At 35.0% G+C, this 20,562-nt stretch overlaps 1 protein-coding gene across 16 annotated transcripts in view; it reads left to right on the top strand.

The window, feature by feature from the left end:
- The window catches only part of EVI5 (ecotropic viral integration site 5), a 244,123-nt gene that overhangs the window by 113,928 nt on the left and 109,633 nt on the right, over positions 1-20,562 (top strand). For 12 of the 16 annotated variants that reach the window (XM_045478295.1, XM_045478288.1, XM_045478304.1 and 9 more), the window contains 4 exons: positions 295-379; positions 9,680-9,733; positions 11,587-11,619; positions 12,186-12,332. In XM_045478295.1, coding sequence (XP_045334251.1) covers positions 295-379; positions 9,680-9,733; positions 11,587-11,619; positions 12,186-12,332 — 319 coding nt within the window. The remainder of the gene's footprint in view (positions 1-294; positions 380-9,679; positions 9,734-11,586; positions 11,620-12,185; positions 12,333-20,562) is intronic. The other 4 variants (XM_045478293.1, XM_045478294.1, XM_045478298.1 and 1 more) reach the window with 3 other exon arrangements.

Here is a 20,562-nt window from a genome sequence, read left to right as displayed (position 1 = left end):
AGGACTGTTCAGTTTAGAATATAATCTGTAAACTCACTTCTTTGGTGCATTGTATATATCACTTTCTAAAGTTCATTTTTGTGTGGGTCTCATTTTTTGTTATTTGTAAAGTAACTTTTTTGGTAGGAATCCATGTAACTATTCAGATGATTTTTCTAAAATGAAGTATCTCAAGTTACAAGTTGGGGGAACCTAGTGAATTATATTTTGTGTTAATATGTGGTTTAAAACTTTTTAATTTAGTAACTATATGGGAGTGAAAACATACCTTTATTTGTTTTTTTTCCTTCATAGGCTTGAAAAGGAATATACTACAATAAAAACTAAAGAAATGGAAGAGCAAGTTGAAATTAAAGTAAGCATCTCAGGACTTTTAAAAGTACGAAACATAAATTTATTGAAGTCAGTGTTTTTTATCTATCTATCTATCTATCTATCTATCTATATATATATATTGGTTATGTTGATATATTTGATATATTTATTTTCTGTAGCAAATTTAGCAATAATGTTTATATTGACTTACTGGTAAATTGATTTACCATCCCACTAGATTATAGTTAAAGATGAACCTTTCAAAAACCAGAATAATGTAACAAGGGGTTTTCATTCTAGTGTGAGAGCAGCTTTATTTCCAGATTTGTTGATGGGCCACCAGGAGAAAATACTTCTGTGGGGAAGATAATTATCACTCCATTTAAGCATATTTTAAAAAATTGCAGAGAAGTTATTCCATAACATGCATAGATTAACAGTAGTGTAGTCTAAGGTAGATCAAACTCGTTGCACCAGAACTAATTATGGCTGCCTTAGAGCTGCGGGAAACTTGGGCTAATTGAATTTTCTCATCTGTAAGCCAAGGTTATACTTTTGAACTCTCCACAGAAATAGGTAGATTGCCAACTTAAGGGATATATAATCCTATATATACCTTAAAATTCTTATTTGTCCCCCCTTTAGGCTAGAAATTCTTAAGCTGAGGATCTTTGGTGTTGTTTGAGCTGGGAGTTAAGGACAGTTGCATTGGCTTTATGCTGATATTTTAGGATGGGGATAATGAGTAAGAAGCATGAGTTAATGAAGGAACTCAGTGACTCACTGATCCAATTTCTTATCTGTCTATATTCTCCCCCTTAACACACACATGCACATGCAAATAAAATAAGTTTTGTGAGTGTCCCCACCTTTTTTTTTTTTTTTTTTAACTCTTTTAATGTGTCTGAGTTTTGATTTAGACCTGGCAAGGCATTAGATGATTAATCACCTTACTTATACTTAATTAGCCATGTCTTAATCCACCTTTGCTATAAAATACCACTTCATTACTCACATTCCACAGGCCCTTTTTACAATTAAGGGAATGAGTTCTATTAAATTGGCATTCTTTCTTGGCCATGGTCCTCCTCAAAAGCCTCTTTGGAGACAACCGCTCCTATTTTTCTTTGTGACTTCTTTCTCATCTGTCTCCCTTTTCTAGGTGTTTTATTTTCATTTCCATCAGTATTCCCTGTCAATTGGAAATAGATACTTCTACATTTTTGAGAGAGAGAAGGAAAAGACCTGTGTGGATGTTTTTCCCTCCTTTTAAAAAATTCTGTCACCCAACTGCTGCTCTACCATTTGCTTTTCTTTTAGGTACCATGAGTAAGAGTAATATTAAATCATACCCTCCACTTCAACCTACTGAAAGTGGAAAAGTACGTCATCCTGATGAGTGGGGAGAGAGTATGGGTTATCGCACACCACGAATATTCGGAACTGCAAATCAAGAATCTGAGGATGGGAAGCCATCCTGTTCATTTCACCATGCTATGTGATTGCAAAAAAAAAAAAAAAAAAAAAAAAAAAAATCACAGATCTATGAACCATCTTTGCTGTTTTTTTTTTATAATTTTTTTCTTAATGTTTATTTTTGAGACAGAGAGAGACAGAGCATGAATGGGGGAGGGGCAGAGAGAGAGGGAGACACAGAATCGAAAGCAGGCTCCAGGCTCTGAGCCATCAGCCCCAGAGCCTGACACGGGGCTCGAACTCACGAACCATGAGATCGTGACCTGAGCTGAAGTCGGACGCTCAACCGACTGAGCCACCCAGGCGCCCCTGAACCATCTTTGCTCTTAAAGAAATTTCTTCTAAAGTTAAATGGCATGAATAGTAGTAATACCAAGAGGCCTTTTCAGAAAGATCTTTAGCACAGTTTATCTTGTATTTGAATTTTTTTTCAAACTTGAGTTTTCAGGGAAGTTTTATAGTTCATATACCTCACAGAATACTTTTGAATGCCAGCTCCATGTGTCTCAGGGAAAAACAGATGGCATAAGTATTTATAGAGAAGAATCTCGGTGGGGGACAATGAAAGTTCAAAAAGTTAGTCAACACATTGGATAAATAAAGTCTGCTGATGTCAGGTAGTTTGTTCTTTTATAAATTTTGTTTCCATGTTGTTTTTTTCTTACTCTTGTACCATTTTCATCTCTTTCTTCACTCCTGCCCCCCAAAGGACAAAGCCACAATAATTTTTGTACTCTACTTTTTGTTTTACTTTATATAAGCTTGAGTCTCTCTGATGTTTTACTTGAACCTGGCAACTCATCTCAGTCATAATCAGATGACCACCTCATTTACAGTTAGTTATCCATGTATTATTTGAGCCTTTCTCTCCAAAGGGATGTGCCACTTACTTAATCATTCCCTTTTCCCTTCCCCCCAAGGTCCCTTGTACAAATAAATGAGTTCTCTTAAACTAGTGCTTTCTTGCCTTGGTCCTCCTCAAAAGCCTTCGGAGAGAATCTTACACTGTTTTTTACACAATTAAATAGTATATGATCATCAAATTATTTGATGTTTTGATACGGAAGTAAAAAATCAGCCATTGATGTGTCAAGGTTTCCTTTTTTTTTTTTTTTTTAATTCTAAGACCTTGGGGTTGTTAACTTTTTATTATTAGAGTTGTATCTGGAAGCTCTCTGATGAAAATGTAACTTTTAAGTATTTTCTACCCCCTCTCGAAGTATTATAGAAAGATTTTGTTCATAATGGTTTCATCTGGAGAATCTTACATTTTATTGTGTGAAATTTTTTGTTAATAGAAACAGCTTTATCAGTATCTTCTTCCAATCTATTGATGTTCCACCTGAGGGGGAGGAGGTAAGAAATATTAAAATTCTAGCTTATATTAGGGTACCTCACAAATCTTTAAAAAAGAAAAACCTTTATTCCCCCACTCTATTTAAGACTGACATACGAACTAATAATCTAATATTCATATTTAAATTTTGTGCTTTAGGAACATAGAGTTTTAAGCCCTACAAATAGGAGGAGTTAGAGATTCTGACTGGTTTTTAGCCAGAAGTTAAATTATGAAGTATTCTAGATATGCTGGAAAACAGAGAATAATATAAAAACACTGTGTATTCACTGCTTGGCATAAAAAAATAAATGTTACCTGAATTACCCAGGAATTATATTTAACAGTCAGTGTGAAGTGTTAGTAATGACACATTTATTTAACACTTAGTATGTAAAGGGTCCTTTACAGGCATCATCCACTTTTACTCTTCTGATAACCTCATGAGAGGGTTCTTAACTCATCTTTTTGAGCTTCAGTAAGTTCAAAAATACGCTAGTGGTCACATTGCTAGGAAATGGTGAAAGTCAAGGATTTGAATTCTGATTTATGTTTTACTAAGACCCATATATATTCCTCAGTGTATGCACTGTGCTGCTTTCCAAAAGAGACTTAATGCATTGTGATATAAGAAGGATTTGAATGCCCAGTTTTCTGTAGCATCACAAACTTTTCATTAAAAAACTAATGGCTATGTAATAATATCCAAAGGAATTTATTCAAGAAGTCATCCATTTAAAAGATACTTGCAGGGCCTACTACATGTCCAAGCAGTGTTCCAGGCACTAGATATGTGTTTCTGATATATACCAATTTATGTGCTCATGGAGCTTGCATTCTAGTATGGAAGTCAGACAATAAACAAAAAAGTAAAATATGTAATATTTTGGATGATGATAAGTGTTAAATGGAGGAAAAAAAAAACCCTCAGGTAAGGGAGAATAAAATGGTAGTTTTTGGATTAAAAATTTAGAGAAGTTGACCAGATTATTTTTGAATAAAGATCTGAAGGAAGTGAGAGAGCTAGATATATAGATATCTTGAAGGAGAGCAGAATCTGGTCAGGACTGTACCTCATGAGGAATAATAAGGAGACCATGGTGGATGGGACAATATGCATGATGAGGAAAGTGACAGGAGGTAAGATGTTGTGCAATGCAGATAGTGTAGGTTGTTGAACATGTGAAGACTTTGGCTTTTAATTTGGAGAACCATTTGGGGTATTAGTGGAGGAAGAGAAGATCTGACTGAAGTTTTCATTGGATCCCTCTGGCTGCTATGTTGGGAGTAGATTGCAGGGGACAGGAAAACTAAGTAGAGGCTGATGAAGTACTGCAGGGAAGAGATGATGGTGGCTTGTACTGACTTGGTAAGAAGTGATTGTTTTCTGAATAGATTTTAAAGATAAAGCTGACAAGTTGATTGTGGAGGTGTGAGAGGGTTAGGAAGTGAGCATTTTGGCTTTAGTGTGTAGAAAAATGGAGTTTCCACTACTTGAGATGGAGAAATCTACAGGAGGATCTGGTTTGGGGACGAATATCAGGAGCCCAATTTGAGATATTTTAAGTATCAGAAGCCTAGGAGATATTCAAGTAGAGCCTTGAATATTCAGAGTTGAATTTAAGAGAGGACAGACTTAAAATATGAATTTTGCAGTTATTGACAGAATGATGACAGTAAAAGCCATGAGAGTGGATGAGATTACCTGGGGGATGAGTGTAAATGAAATAGAGAAGAGAGTTCAAGTGCTGAGCCTGAGAGTAAGCCAACATTTAAATTGGAAAGATAAGAGCAAAGCTGGAGAAAACTAGGGAGGTATAGTATCCTAAAAGCCAAGAGAAAAGAGTGTTTCAAAAAGAATGATTTTACTGTGTCAATGCTAAGGAGTATTCTTGTGAGCTGAAAATGGAGAAACAAATGAGTTTATCAACATGGAGATAAACTGGAAAAGAGCAGAGAAGTGGTGAGAACTAAAATTTGAATGAAACAAGAAAAAATTGGATATAGGGAGTATCGATACCTTTCAGGGATTTGCTATAAAGAAGAGAGAAATGGGACAGGAGCTTAGAGAGAGGGTCACGACATTGAGGAAATTTTGGTTTTTCTTTACTTTTTGTTAAGATGGGAGAAATAACCACATTTTTATGGTGATAACCGAGTAGGAAAAATTCATGACGGGCGAATTCAGGGGTACTTGCTGGAGTCATCAGGGTTTAGGATTTAGCTCATAGGTAGGAGATTTGGTCTACTAACATGGATAGTTAATCCACAATAATGAGAGAATCTAAAATATATGGGAAAAATGTAGGTAAGATGTAGGATGTGGTTGTGGGAGTTTGCAAAGTTCTGTTATTGCTCAATTATTTTAGTGAAATTAGAAATAAGATTATCAACTGAGAGTGACAGTGGGGTGGAGGGTTGCTGGTTTGAAGAAAGAGGTGCCAAGTAGGAAACAGTGATCTGAGAGAGTGCGAGAAGGAACAGACTAAGGAAATAAATAAGAGTTCAACTGAATTTAGTGATGGTTAATTTAAATAAACGTCATGGTTTTTATTTTTCTTCAGTCATATTTACCAGCATAGGTGCAGACACAGAGTTGTCAGTATGTTGACTCAGTAGTTGTTTTGCCAGGCAAATGTGCTAACTCCTAAGGGAGAGTGGGCAAAGGGGAGGATAAAGACAAGGGATCATCTATGATGATTGGAAATTAAACTTTGTAAAGAGGGAAGAGAGCACATCAGAGTGGGGGACAGTGAAAAGTTGATAGGATCAGTGAATTGTCCAAGGGGAGGATTATTAAGTTTAGGTTATTTCATAAAATGAGTAAGCTGGCAAAAATAGAGTTGTTACAAAGTAAAATTCTCCCATTTTGGTATATTTTGTTTTTTTTTTTTTTTTTTTTTCATTTTCGGTATTAAAAAGCGTGCATATAGTTTGAATGTTTGCATATAAAGATTTCTGGCACCTTATGTTTTCTTAGCCAGTTGTAAAAAGTAGAATTATTGAATTATAGGATATTAGTATTTTTAAGACTTTTGATATGCATTCAGTAAATCTCTTAAAGAGTTTTTCCGGGGTATCTTCTTTTTGGCAGCGAATTTCTATTCCACTAACACCTTGGTGGCTACATTAGGTGTTTCATTCTGGCTCTCCATCTTCATCTCTTTTTCTCTTTTCTAACTTAGTAGGGCAAAAATGTCTCTCCCTCTCTTTTTTCTTAAGTGTATGCATCTATTAGTCTTGTTCTTTATGATTTTTACTTTAAAGTTTAGAAAACATTCTTAATTCACTCTGGGAAATATGATTAAAAAGATACTCAAAAATTAGAAATCAGTCAAGTGATAGATTTTAGTCTACTTTCCTATATATCAGCAATAAACATTTCAAAAATATCTGAGAAAAAGAAATTCCACTTAAAATAAGAATAAAAGCATATGTAAGAACCACCTAAATGAAAAATACGTCATCACTGAAAAACTTTGCATTAAGGCATTTAAAAAAGCTGTGTACAGGGGAGAGACACAAAGAACTCCATGTTATATAAAGTTATGATTTCCCCCATCAAATATTCATTAGCAAATCCAGTCATTAAAAAAATCTAAAGAATACTTTAAACAATAGATAAAAGTTAAAAAATAGTATTTGTGCCTGACTTCAACAATATTATGAGCAATGCTTATCATTAATCAAGTTTTTGGTGTTATGCTGTCTCATTTATGGGAAAAATTTATTCATCCCATATCACTGTATGTTTTATTACTCTAAGTTTCTGAATGTTTTTTTTAATGTTTATATTTGAGAGAGAGACAGAGTGCAAGCTGGGGAGGGGTGGGGGGGGGGGGGGAGACACTGAATGCAAAGCAGGCTCCAGGCTCTCAGCTGTCAGCACAGAGCCTGATGTGGGGCTCCAACTCATGAACTGTGAGATCATGACCTGAGCTGAAGTCAGGCCTTTAACCTACTAAGCCATCCAGGCACCCCTACTCTAAGTTTCTAGATGAGTAAAGGGTGAGTCTAAGATGCTGAATGTTAATGGTAGAGGGACTATTTGAACCTAAACCTACCTAACTTCAAAACACACTATCTTAACTAACATAGTAAACTAGTAGTTAAGGTTTTTGGAGGATAAATAAAATATAAGAATGGAAGAAATTAGCTCCACCAGATGTTAACGGGGATTACAAAGGTACAATTACCAAAATACTGTGGTACTGGTTCAAAAAAGAAACACTCAAAACTTAATAGGTAATCCTGAAATAGTCTTTAATACTGATAAAGCCTATTATATTTATCAATATACGATGAAATAAATGCCACATACATGAGGAATTGGTTTATTTAAAAAGTCATTTTCAGATATTTGGGTATGATTTGGGTAGATGTTAGGAGAAAATTAAATTTAGCTTATTATTTATAGCAAAATTTCAGAAGATTTAAAGGGGACGGGGGGAACCCAGGTGAATGTTTTTAGTTCTAAATTTTGTGATACTTTAGCATTATTTCTATTGTAACATTAACTTTATTCAATCAATTTTCTGGTTGAACTTAATTTTCTAAGTCCTAGGATAAACAATATTTTACTTTTTTTTTTTTTTTTAATTTTTAACGTTTATTTATTTTTGAAACAGAGAGAGACAGAGTATGAACGGGGGAGGATCAGAGAGAGAGGGAGACACAGAATCAGAAGCAGGCTCCGGGCTCTGAGCCATCATCAGCCCAGAGCCCGACGCGGGGCTCGAACTCACGGACCGTGAGATCGTGACCTGAGCTGAAGTCGGATGCTTAACCGACTGAGCCACCCAGGCGCCCCAATATTTTACTTTTTTGATGAAGTATGTTGAGACCATTTTGAGAATGCCATTTATTTCTTTGGATTTTCAGACTTTAAAAACATCTATTAATTGCTTATTTGTCTAAACCACTGTGCTGAATATAATATGAATAGCCAAGAAATGAAAAACACTTCCTTCTCCTCAAGCTATTTTGTAGTCTGAAGTCACACATAAAATAACAATGATTTCAAATCATCTGAATGTGTTCTAGTGGATAGAACAAGAAAATCTAATTTGCAAAATTTATTATTATTATTTTTTAATGTATAATGTTTATTCTTGAGAGAGAGAGCACGAGCATGGGAGGGGCAGAGAGAGACAGAGACACAGAATCCCAAGCAGGCTCCAGGCTGTCACCTGTCAGCACAGAGCCTGATGCAGGGCTCCAACTCACGAACTGTGAGATCATGACCTGAGCCGAAGTCGGATGCTTAACCGACTGAGCCACCCAGGCCCCCCTAATTTGCAAATGTTTGTAATAATTCTAAGATTTATATGTTCCAGTTTGTGGTCCACTTAGTAAGATACAATAATTTATAGAATCTTTATTTCCTTGGTATGAGACTTTATAGGTTATATATAAACTATATTTTAGTCTTTACTGGAAAAATAATAGTTTGAGTTAATAGAAGAGCCTTTTTTTAAAAGCAGGAATTTAGAGGATGGTAGGATTGGAAGAAGGCCGGATTGAGTTCTGGAGTAAATTTGTACAAAAGGTAAGGGGAATGTGAAATAATGATGGCACAATAAAGAGATAAAGGATTCTAAAATGAAGGGATAACATATCAGGATTCATATGAAATTATGTTGGTGGAATATGTAAAAAGGAGACAATTTTTTTAATGTAGAGTTTTTTAGTTTTAACTCTTAATAGCAGTAATTTGATAGGGTTTTGGGAGTCAGTGGTTAGGTGAAGTTTTTTTTTGTTTTTTTTGTTTTTTTTAATTTGGTTTTACTGTTTGAACTGTGACAAAATGCCAGTAATTAGAGCTTTTCATTTTTTAAGCTGTTTTTTTTTTTTTTTTCAAATTTTTATTCTTAAGTAGGCTCCATGCCCAATGTGGAGCTTGAACTCACTACCCTGAGATCCATAGTTGCATGCTGTACTGACTGAGCCAGCTAGGTGCCCCCATGTTTTTAAAATTCAAAACAACTCATAAGTAATTAATTTGAGGAAAACAACTCAATCTTTATATTTTCACAATGTAAGAAATATTGCAACTTGGCATATACAAGGAATAAATGAAGGCTGGTCTAGTCCTAAACTGATAATTTGGTATTTATCCTGTGAGCTGCCTTTTTCAGATTTCTTAGTTATTTCCCAAACATTTGAATACTATTTGTGTAGATAGTCTTTGTAGGAGCTAAATGAGTTGGAATCTTTTCTGTCTAATGGGAATGTTAAGACAGATAAGAAAATGTTGACTATGAGTCATAATAGGTATTTTAAGAAAGGGGTTATGTATTGTAGCTTGTATTTAAAATTCATTGACAGCTGGAGTGATAAATGTGGTCATTTCCTTTGCCATGTATTTCCTACCCTGAACTTGTAAGAATTTGACAGATAATGTAACCATTTCTTAGACTTCTCCTATTTATAAAAGGTGGTACGTTTTAAGGACATGATTTAGGTATCTTTTAATCTCAGGAATGCTTGCAAGCAAACCTTTTGTTGTTTGTTTGTCTCTTTCTTTTTTCTTTTTTCTTTTGTTTTTTGCAGAGATTACGCACAGAAAATAGACTTTTAAAACAGCGCATTGAAACATTAGAAAAAGTAAGTAAATAACTACTTTTGTATGCAAGCTTCTGTTGTATGCACAGTATTATTTTTTATTTTAAATAATGGCTCAAGAAATCTATCACATGTCTCCAAAGTTGTGATATTGGCTGTTTAGCTTGCCTACCTTACTACTTTACTAAGTAACTTGTTATTCATAACAATTGATCACTACAAGTCCTTGAGATTTAAGGTTAAAGTTTTAACTGAGGTTATTATTAGAGTAACATTGGTACCATTTATTTTCTTTACATATAGTCTCTAAAAAAGTATGTTCTTTAGAAGTAGCCTAATTGAGAATCCATTCTGAATAGCATTTTAAAAATGGCTTTCAAATGTTGCCTGACTCTAGCCATATATTAAATGTGTCAATGATTCCTTTAATGCCTAGGATGACTTGAAGTTTATCCAAAATGACTGATTGCTCATATAAAAATTCACCATGGTGTTGATTTTCAACACAGGGGAATTGTGCTTAAACTTTTGGTTCTTAGACTTATTTTGATACTACTTTTTACCTCTTTCTTCCTCTCTGTTTCATATAAAATAACTAGGCAAATGTGGAAAGTTTTGCATTATTTTTAATGTACTTTTAATGTAATGTCTGTTGTATTATTTTAAGTATTAAGTAATAAAGGTACAGTCTAAGAGGTTTGGTTTGTCAAAAGAAAAGGCTGAATTCACTAAGTCTTTTGGTGTTTGGCGGGGCTTTTTTTTTTTTAAATGGAAGATGAGAGTAAGTAGATTTATAGATGATATTGCAGAATCTTAAAATCTTCTCTGAAAATCTACAGATTGATATTCAAGAAAGAAAACATGAAGATGTGGATAGTTTGGATATATGTCTTTTGTTGGAAGGCACTGGTGGTTTACTAAATAACACCACACACAAGGATAGGATGTTTATTACGTGTCTTTTTGTTGTATAATAATTTCAAGTACATTATATTAAGTCAAAAATAGTTTTCCTGTATTCCTTCATCTTATTAGAGTTGTTTTGAGGATAATTCTATTTTTTTGGTGACTCTGCAGAAAGGTTGAGCTTAATTTAGTTTTTAAGCCATTTTAATTGTATACTATGTTTTTCATTAAATACTCAGTTTATACTAAAATATGTTTTCCTAGGTGGTATTTTATTTTGGAGTGAGATATTTTCACAGAGAAAGTATTTTTATTTCATTGTACCTTCAGAAAGATAAAGGTGCTATAGGAAAGTATTAAGTTTGGATTTTACTTTAGAAAATTAAGTACCTTTCTACCGGCTTACATGGCCTAGGTGTGTCCTTTAGCACTTGGAATTCTAGAAATACTTAGGTTTCAGTTAAATTCTATAACCTAAATGTTTACTTTCTCAGTTTTTGCTAGAATTTATTAAGTTGAGCTCATTAATTTCATTTGTCATATTTTCCTTGCTTTGCTTCTTTGGAAGTTGCTGTTGTACAAATTGCTGTCACACTTTATAAGTGGAATTGTGTACTCAAATTCCTTCTCCCTTTCTTCTAAGTGGTTTGACAATATGGCTGATTCCAAACATAGAACTTAAAAGTATGCTTTAAAAGAAGCCATTTGCTTGTCTCAAATGATGAAAAACTTCTTGGTATTTGTGTTGGTCTTCTAGAAGCATATGGTTTTCTGTGGTCTGTCCTCATTTTGATATATTTTTCTTAAGAATTAAGGATGACACCACACACAGTAAAAAATAGCTTTAATGCCAAATCTATATGTTCATTTTAACTACAATGAAAAGTAGATGGAATTTGGGTATGCTTTGTTTCTTCTTATTCCTAATTTTATGCACCTTTATTTTATTTCTTTCTCTTAAATTTCTATCTGAATTTTTCCTTTTGTAGGAAAGTGCTTCCTTGGCAGATAGATTGATACAGGTATAGTTTTTTTCGTTTAGCATTTTCTCTAACTTTACTTCTAAGGGAAGCCCTAAACCTAGAAAATCACATTTTAATGCATGCAATTTTACATGCATTTTTCCTAGCAATAATTTTTTGGGGCAGTATATTATGTGCATAAACTTAATTTTTGATAACGGTGCGTTATCTTGGTTTATTAGATACCTTTTGCACGTTTTAAAGCTAACCTTATTTTAAAGTATTTATTCCAAAATGGCAATCAGTGGATTCTGTGAAATTAACTACTATTCATTGAAAGTTTTAGTTCTGCATGTGCAACTCAGTAATATTGCATGAATTGAATTTTTATTGACTGAAAGAATTATTCTTAAGATTATCAGATGAATTTTCTTATTTAGTTTCCCAAAATTTGCTGGAGCGATAATGAGCTGCTGGTTAATAATTACTTAGGCTGTTCTACTTAGGTTGTTTGAGGTGATTTTTTTTTTTTTTAACATGTCACAGTAAATAACTAAACCTCACAAAGGCAGTCTTTCTTGAATCTGTCCTAAATTGCTTTACACACACACAAATTATGTCCTAAGGGACAAGTGACAAGAGCCCAGGAGGCTGAGGAAAACTACCTCATAAAACGGGAGTTGGCCACCATCAAACAGCAGAGTGATGAGGCCAGTGCTAAACTGGAGCAAGCTGAAAATACCATCAGGAAGCTCCAGCACCAACAACAATGGGTAAGGAGTCTGGTAGTGCTTTTTCTCACTTTTCTCACCTTTCTCATCCCCTTCCCTTTAAATTTTTTTTTTTAAGCACAACTTCTGTGCCCCTGTTTTAAGTAATTTTGTTTTCTACTTTAATTGAATTCTTAATCATTTTTATATTCTGTAATACTTAAGGGTCTTATTGTGGTCTAGAGACTCTTCATTCTAACGTCTTTTTCTGTCTACACAGTTTTTTTAGAAATAGGTAATATTTTCATTTCTTACATTATATTTTCAGTCACAGAAAATGATGTTTGTCATACCTACTTTTTAGTTTTTAGAAATCTGTTTCATACTGGTATTTTGCCACAGGAAAGTTTTGAATCTTAATTCCACCTAGTTCTTGTTAATGGTGCAGATGAAATATCACCCAACGTGGAGAATATGTGTAATTATCTCATTTAAAGTTTTGATAATGTGGGGATTTCTGTCTTGTGAAAAACTATAGCCTTAACTTCCTACATCAGGACCTCAAATTAGGAGTTAAGGTATATGCTTACATATTTTCAAGAGGAGAGAAATTTCAAAGTAAAAAAAAAAATGAATTAAAAAAATATGTTAACTAATTTAGGGTATACTGAACAACTACTCATTGTACAGCTATTCTCAGGTATCTTTTGCAACTTAGACATCATTTTCCATTCTCAAATTCAGACTGCTATGGTCTTAAGGAGATGAGGGCTAAAAAGAAAAGCCAGCTGTTTATTTTTGAAAAGATACTATTTTTTGTTTCAGTTTTCTGTTCTTAGGAGTCGGATTGTAACAGGAGTGGGCAGAAAAAGTTGTGTTAAATTTAGAACTCTATATGGGTCTGGAAGGCAAATAGAAGGACTTCAAAGTTGGACATTACTTTTATTCAATAAAATTAAGAAATACCATCATCAACTGGCTACAAATATCAGAAAACTAAAAGCAAAAAGAAGATATAGGCAGTTGAAAAAAACCATAATAACATAAAATTATTTTTTCTGTTATGTTAATGAAGATGGTTTAGAAAAATGAATAGAAAAATGATAAAAGGATACTAAAAGGTAGGGAACTCAAATAGTTCTGCCTTTGTATGAAATGTCAGTATCAAAGCATAAAAATAGATAAAACAGAATTGAAGGTTCCTTTGGGGATTAAATTGAACTGAGTTATTAGTGTAATGTGATTTTGTTTCAAGGAAAGATAGTAAGTATTATGTTTGCAATTAGCATAAGCTACAGTCCTAAAACATTAGAATCATGGATTACTAGTTTTTTTGCATAGGTTTTCAAATATTGAGACCTATAGGACATAAACATCAGAATTTGGTTTATAATGAACAAAGTAAAGTGGGCGAGCAAAAATAGAATGAACTGAAGCTTTTGAAAATGTAACAAAAGAATCTTTTTGTTGTTTCAAGGACAAAATCAACTCTCATTGTGAAGCTAAAATATAACAAGTAGAAAGCAGGCCTCTGTTTTGATTTTGTTTCCATTTTTTTCTCACATGGCAGTTATTCTTCTAAACTGGAATAAAATGTAAAACAGAGCACCTGGGTTGTTCAGTTGGTTGGGTGTCTGACTCGATTTCAGCTCAGGTCATGATCCCAGGGTCATGGTATCAAGACCCGAGTCAGGCTCTGCACTGAGCATGGAGCCTGGTTAAGATTTTCTCTCTCACTTCAGCCCCTCTCTCCTGTTCTCTCAATTTCTCTCAATTTCTCTCTCTCTCTCTCTCTCAAAAAAAAAAAAAAAAAAAAAGACCCATAAAGCAGTGATCCACAAAACAGGTGAAAGAAACAGAGCCTTGGTTAAATTTCCAACTTCAAAGTGGAGTGCATGCATATCCCTAGATATTAAAATACTTTGCAAAATGATCATAAGAATATTCTTTAAAGGATTTTAGAAAGTAAGATACACTAAAGGCTTTGAGGCAGGCAAAATATAGTTCTTAACATTTAGTAATAATGGCTAGATACCTGAAAAGACAACCAATGACCTTGATGATGCTTCATTAAAAATTCCTAGACATCTGGTTTGTGAACAATCAGAAAAATAACTTTTATTCACTAAAAGGGAATTTACTATGTTTAAGTCATAACAAACTAACTTTGTTTCTGCAATAAACAAAAACTGTTCCATAAGTGCAGTTTTAAAAGTTACTTGAGGGCATCTGCATGGCTCAGTTGGTTAAGCATCCAACTTCAGCTCAGGTCATGATCTCATGGTTCATGAGTTCGAGCGCGAGTCAGGCCCAGTGCTGAGCTGACAGCTGGGAGCCTGCAGTCTGCTTTGTATTCTTTTGTCTCCCTCTCTCTCTGCTCCTCACCCCCCCCCCCCCCAAATAAATAAAAACATTAAAGAGTTATTTGGCACTCCCATCTTATCTTTCTAGCCAAGTTTAGATAAAATAGTAAACTTAAGTGGTTTTCTAGGTGATTAACCATATCAAGAGGTTATTCATGTTAAAGCAAAGAGATGTCAGAGGTTTTTGTCTCCTAAATTGATGCTTGCTTGCTTGCTTTCTTGTTTCCTTTCTTTCTCTCTTTCTTTCTTGTTTCCTTTCTTTCTTTCTTTCTTCTTTCTTTCTTTCTCTCTCTCTCTCTCTCTCTCTTTCTCTCTTTCTCTCTTTCTCTCTTTTTCTTTCTTTCTTTCTCTCTTTTTTTTTCTTTCTTTCTTTCTTTCTTTCTTTCTTTCTTTCTTTCTTTCTTTCTTTCTTTCTTTCTTTCTTTCTTTCTTTCTTTCTAAGTTTATTTATTTATTTTGAGAGAGACAGAGACTGTGCGAGTGGGAAGGGGCTGACAGAGAGGGAGTGAGAGAGAATCCCAAGCAGGCTCCTCACTGCCCGTGGAGAGCCCAATGCAGGGCTCGAACTTACAGAACCATGAGAGATCATGACCTGATCCAAAACCAAGAGTTGGACACTTAACCGGCTGAGCTACCCAGGCGCCCCAGCCAAGTGTTTTAATGTTACCTAAATCCTTATATACAAGGTACGTTTAAGAATTTTATACATAAAACATTTCAGAAATGTTGCCATTATGTTGTATAATCAATCAATATTCTAAAATATTTAAAGTATATTCAGAATAAGTAACTAAAATAAAAGGGTATTTCACAGAAATCTATTGCCTTGCCCTTAAGTTTAAAATTCGGAGAGAAGTCTTAGTGATGGCTTTCTATAACAAAAGACTTAGAAATTTTAATTGACAGGAAATGGGGAACTAGCCAATAATGTAATATGACTTATCTGTCACCCACCCCCTGCCCCATCCCAAGTAGTCTTCTTAGAAATATAATGACCCGGGGCGCCTGGGTGGCGCAGTCGGTTAGGCGTCCGACTTCAGCCAGGTTACGATCTCGCGGTCCGTGAGTTCGAGCCCCGCGTCGGGCTCTGTGCTGGCAGCTCGGAGCCTGGAGCCTGCTTCCGATTCTGTGTCTCCCTCTCTCTGACCCTCCCCCGTTCATGCTCTATCTCTCTCTGTCCCAAAAATAAATAAACGTTGAAAAAAAAAAGTTTAAAAAAAAAAAAAAAAAGAAATATAATGACCCAATTTATTTTAAAAAAAAATTTTTTTTAACGTTTATTTATTTTTGAGACAGAGAGAGACAGAGCATGAACGGGGGAGGGCCAGAGAGAGAGGGAGACACAGAATCTGAAACAGGCTCCAGGCTCTGAGCTGTCAGCACAGAGCCCGACGCGGGGCTCGAACTCATGGACCGCAAAATCATGACCTGAGCCGAAGTCGGCCGCTCAACCGACTGAGCCACCCAGGCACCCCTATAATGACCCAATTTAATTCTAAGTATCTTGCAGAAAATTTGTAGTGTTGTGTTTAGTTTGAATACGGAGACTTGTGTGAAATGTCTACACATTGTATTATGGCCAGTGTAGGAAAGACTGTGGCAGCTTGGGATATTTTTAGACTGCACTAAAGAAGACTTAAAAGAACATCATAGATATAGTCATTTGAAAGTATCTCAGGGGCACCTGGGTGGCTTGATTGAGCATCCAACTTTGGCTCAGGTCATGATCTCATGGTTTGTGGGTTCAAGCCCTGCATTGGGTTTCCTGCAGTCAGCATAGAGCCCACATTGGATCCTCTCTCCTCCTCTCTCTTTGCCCCTCCTCTGCTTGCTCACTCTCAAAAATAAATAAACACTAAAAAAAAAAAAAAGTATTGGGGCACCTGGTGGCTCAGTTGTATAAGCCTCTGACTCTTGGTTTCAGCTCAGGTCATGATCTCACAGTTTGTGAGTTTGAGCCCTGTGTCTGGCTCTGCATTGACAGCTGTGGAGCCTTCTTGGGATTCTCTGTCTCCCTCTCACTTGGCCCTCCTCACTTTATCTGTGTCTCTCAAAATAAATAAATAAACATTTAAAAAAAAGTATTTGAGAGGTTATCTTACGGAAAAGTGATTAGCCGTTTTTGATATTGCTTCAGAGGGCAGAATGTGTTTAAGATCCAGGGATATAAAAACTTACTCATTGGAATTTTGACAAATGGAGTAGTTGCTTTGCAAAGTAGTAGTGAGTATACTACTGGCAGAAAGGGAAATTTGTTGTCACGTGTTTTGATCACAGCCTTCCAATGTAACTTAATGAATTCTTCAAAACTTGGAATAAAGGTTTCAATCTCTATTCTAGCAGGAGGTATTAAATCGGTATAATCATCTACCACCATCACTCTCTACTATCAATAGTGTCATATTATTGATATAAAGAGCTTTGGATTTCATTTATGGGACTAATTCTAGTCCTCTTATGCTAATTATGTGACCTTTGATACTCAAGGACTCAATTTCTTTTTTCTCTAAAATGATTACATAGGGTTAGACTGTCTCATCTAACTTTTTTTTTAAAGTGTGTTTATTTATCATGCACATGTGTGAGCCAGGGAGGGGCAGAGAGAGAATCCCAAGCGGGCTGCATGCTGTCAGTGTGGAGCCCTACATGGGGCTAGATCCCAAGAACTATCAGATCATGGCCTGAGCTGAAACCAAGAGTTGGACGGTTAACCAACTGAGCCAACCAGGCACCCCTCTCTTTAACTTTTTATTATTTATTTATTTATTTATTTATTTATTTATTTATTTATTTTTACTATTTTTTAATATATAATTTATTGTCATTTAGGTGTTTCGATACAACACCCAGTGTTCATCCCAACAGGTGCCCTCCTGAATGCCCATCACCCACTTTCCCCTCTCCCCCATGCCCCTCTCTTTAACTTTTTTTTTTTTTTTTTTTAATTTTTTTTTTCAACGTTTATTTTTGGGACAGAGAGAGACAGAGCATGAACGGGGGAGGGGCAGAGAGAGAGGGAGACACAGAATCGGAAACAGGCTCCAGGCTCTGAGCCATCAGCCCAGAGCCCGACGTGGGGCTCGAACTCACGGACCGCGAGATCGTGACCTGGCTGAAGTCGGACGCTTAACCGACTGTGCCACCCAGGCGCCCCTCTCTTTAACTTTTTAAATGAACTTTATTGAAGTATAATTTACATGCAATAAAATTCATCAAATTTTACTTGTATAATTTGATGTATTTTGGTAAATGTATCTATTTGTATAACCACCACCACAGTCAAAATATAGAATATTTCTATCACCCCCAAAATTTCCCTCATGTCTCTTTGCAGTTCACCTTTCCACCTCCAGCAACTGTTTTGCTGTCACTGTAGTTTTGCCTTTTTAGGATGTCATATAAGTGGAATCATAAGGTATGAAGCTTTTGTGTCTGGCTTCTTTCAGTTAGCATATCCCCTCACTTTTTTTTCTTTTTGGCATTTATTTTCTTTGTGATAAAATAGATACAACATAATATTTTCCATTTATGTGAATAGTACATTTATAATGCTCTGGAACAATAACTGCCATTTATTTCTTGAACTTTTTCATCATCCCAACAGAAGCATTGTACCTATTAAAAAATAGTTCCCCCCTTTTCCTTCCCCTGGTAAACTGTATTCTACTTTCTGTCTTGTATGGATTCACCTCTTCTAGGTATGTTACGTAAGTGGAATCATACAATAATTATCCTTTTCTGTTTGGCTTATTTCACTTAGCAGACTGTTTTCAGGATTCATCCCGGTTGTAGCATATGTAAGAATTAGGTAGTTTTTACTGTGGCTGAATAATACTCCATTTTATGTTTATACTGCATTTTGTTTTGTCTGTTGATGGTCATTTTGATTTTTGACCTTTTGGCTATTATAAACAATGTTGCTGTGATCATTAACATACAAGTATCTGTTTGAATCCCTGTTTTTAATCATTTGGCATATATACCTAGAAGTGGAGGTCCTGGATCATATGGTAATTCTATACTTAACTTTTTGAGCAAACACCAAAGTATTATCCACAATGGCTGTACCATTTTACATTCCCACCAGCAATGTACAAGGGTTCTAATAAATTTCTCCACATCCTCACCAACTCTTGTTATTTTCTGTTTTGTTTTGTTTTGTTTTGCTTTTGGTTTCTTATTTTTTAGTAGTAGCCATCCAGTAATTGGAGGTGATATTTCATTGTGGTACCGAGGAATAAATTTAACAAAGAAGATGAAAAACTCACATTGAAAACTGTGAGTCCTTGTTTATTTAACTATTGATGAAAGAAACTGAAGACATAAATAAATTGAAAGACATCCCATGTTTATGGATTGGAAGACTTAATAGTGTTAAGATATCAACACTACCCAATATGATCTACAAATTCAGTTCTAATCAATCCTATCAAATTTCTAACAATATTTTGCAGAAATGGGAAAGCAATCCTAAAATTCACATGGAACTGCAAGGAGCCCTAAATATTGAAAATAGTCTTAGAAGAGTTGAAGGATTCAAACTTCCCAATTTGAAAATTTACTACAATCCTGAGTACTCAAAACAATATGATACTGTCCTGAAGATAGACATATAGATCAATGGAATAGAAATTTTGACAGTCTAGAAATAAACCCATATATCTATGGCCAGTTGATTTTTGACATGGGTGCCAAGGCCATTCCATGAGTAAAGAATAGTCTCTTTGACTAATCGTGCTGGGAGAACTGTATACCCTCATGAAAAAGAATGAACTGGGACTCACCCCTACCACATACCATATATAAAAATAAACTCAAGGGGCACCTGGGTGGCTCAGTCGGTTAAGTGTTCGACTCTGTCTCAGGTCATGATCTTGCGGTTTGTGAGTTCGAGCCCTGTGTCGGGGCTTTGTGCTGACAGCTTGGAGCCTGGAGCCTGCTTCAGATTTTGTGTCTCCCTCTCTGTCTGCCCCTCCCCTGCTCATGCTCTGTCTCTCTCTGTCTCTCAATAATAAATAAATGTTAAAAAAATTTTTTTAAAAACCTCAAAATGATCAATGATCTTCATAGAAATTTTATAGTTTTAAAATAACTCTTCTATGATTTTATAACTGTAACAATCTTAGAACACATGGATAAATCTTCATAACCTGCAATTTGGCAAGAGATTCTTGGATACCAAAAGCATGGGCAACAAAAGGAAACATGTAAATTCGACTCCATCAAAATTAAAACCTTTTGGGCATCAAAGGGCATTATCCAGAAAACGGAAGGGCAACACACAAAATGGTATAAAATACATGCAAATCATGTATTTGATCAGAGTTTAGCATCCAGAATATATATAAAGAACTCTTAGAACTCAACAAAAAGACAACACAATTTAAAAATGAGCAAAGGATTGCAACATTATTTACAGTTACCAAGACATGGAAGTGTCTATTGAAAAATGAATGGATAAAGATAGTAGTGTATGTATGTGTGTGTATAAACAGGAATATTTTTCAGCTACAGAAAAAGAATGAAATCTTGACATTTACAACAACATGAATGGACCTTGAGGACATTATGCTAAAAGAAACAAATAATAGACAAATACCTTGTGATCTCACTTATAGGTGGAATCTTAAAAAAAAAACAACTCATAAAGAGAACAGATTGGTGGTTGTCAGGGGTGGGGAGAGGGAAGGTGAAATGAGATGAAGAGCAGTCAAAAGTTATAAATTCCCAGTTACAATTGAGTCATGGGGATTTAATATACATCATGGTGACCGTAGTTATTGCGTATTTAAAAGCTAAGAGAGTAGGTCTTAAGAGTTCTCAACACGAGAAAAATTGTGTAACCATATGGTGACAGATACTAACTAGACTTAGCTTGGTGATCATTTCAAAACATAAATAGTGAATCATTACATTCACACAACTAATAT

Source organism: Leopardus geoffroyi, chromosome C1, assembly GCF_018350155.1.
Source record: "Leopardus geoffroyi isolate Oge1 chromosome C1, O.geoffroyi_Oge1_pat1.0, whole genome shotgun sequence".
Classification (NCBI taxonomy): Eukaryota; Metazoa; Chordata; class Mammalia; order Carnivora; family Felidae; genus Leopardus; species Leopardus geoffroyi.
This window is presented reverse-complemented; position numbering and strand designations above follow the sequence as displayed.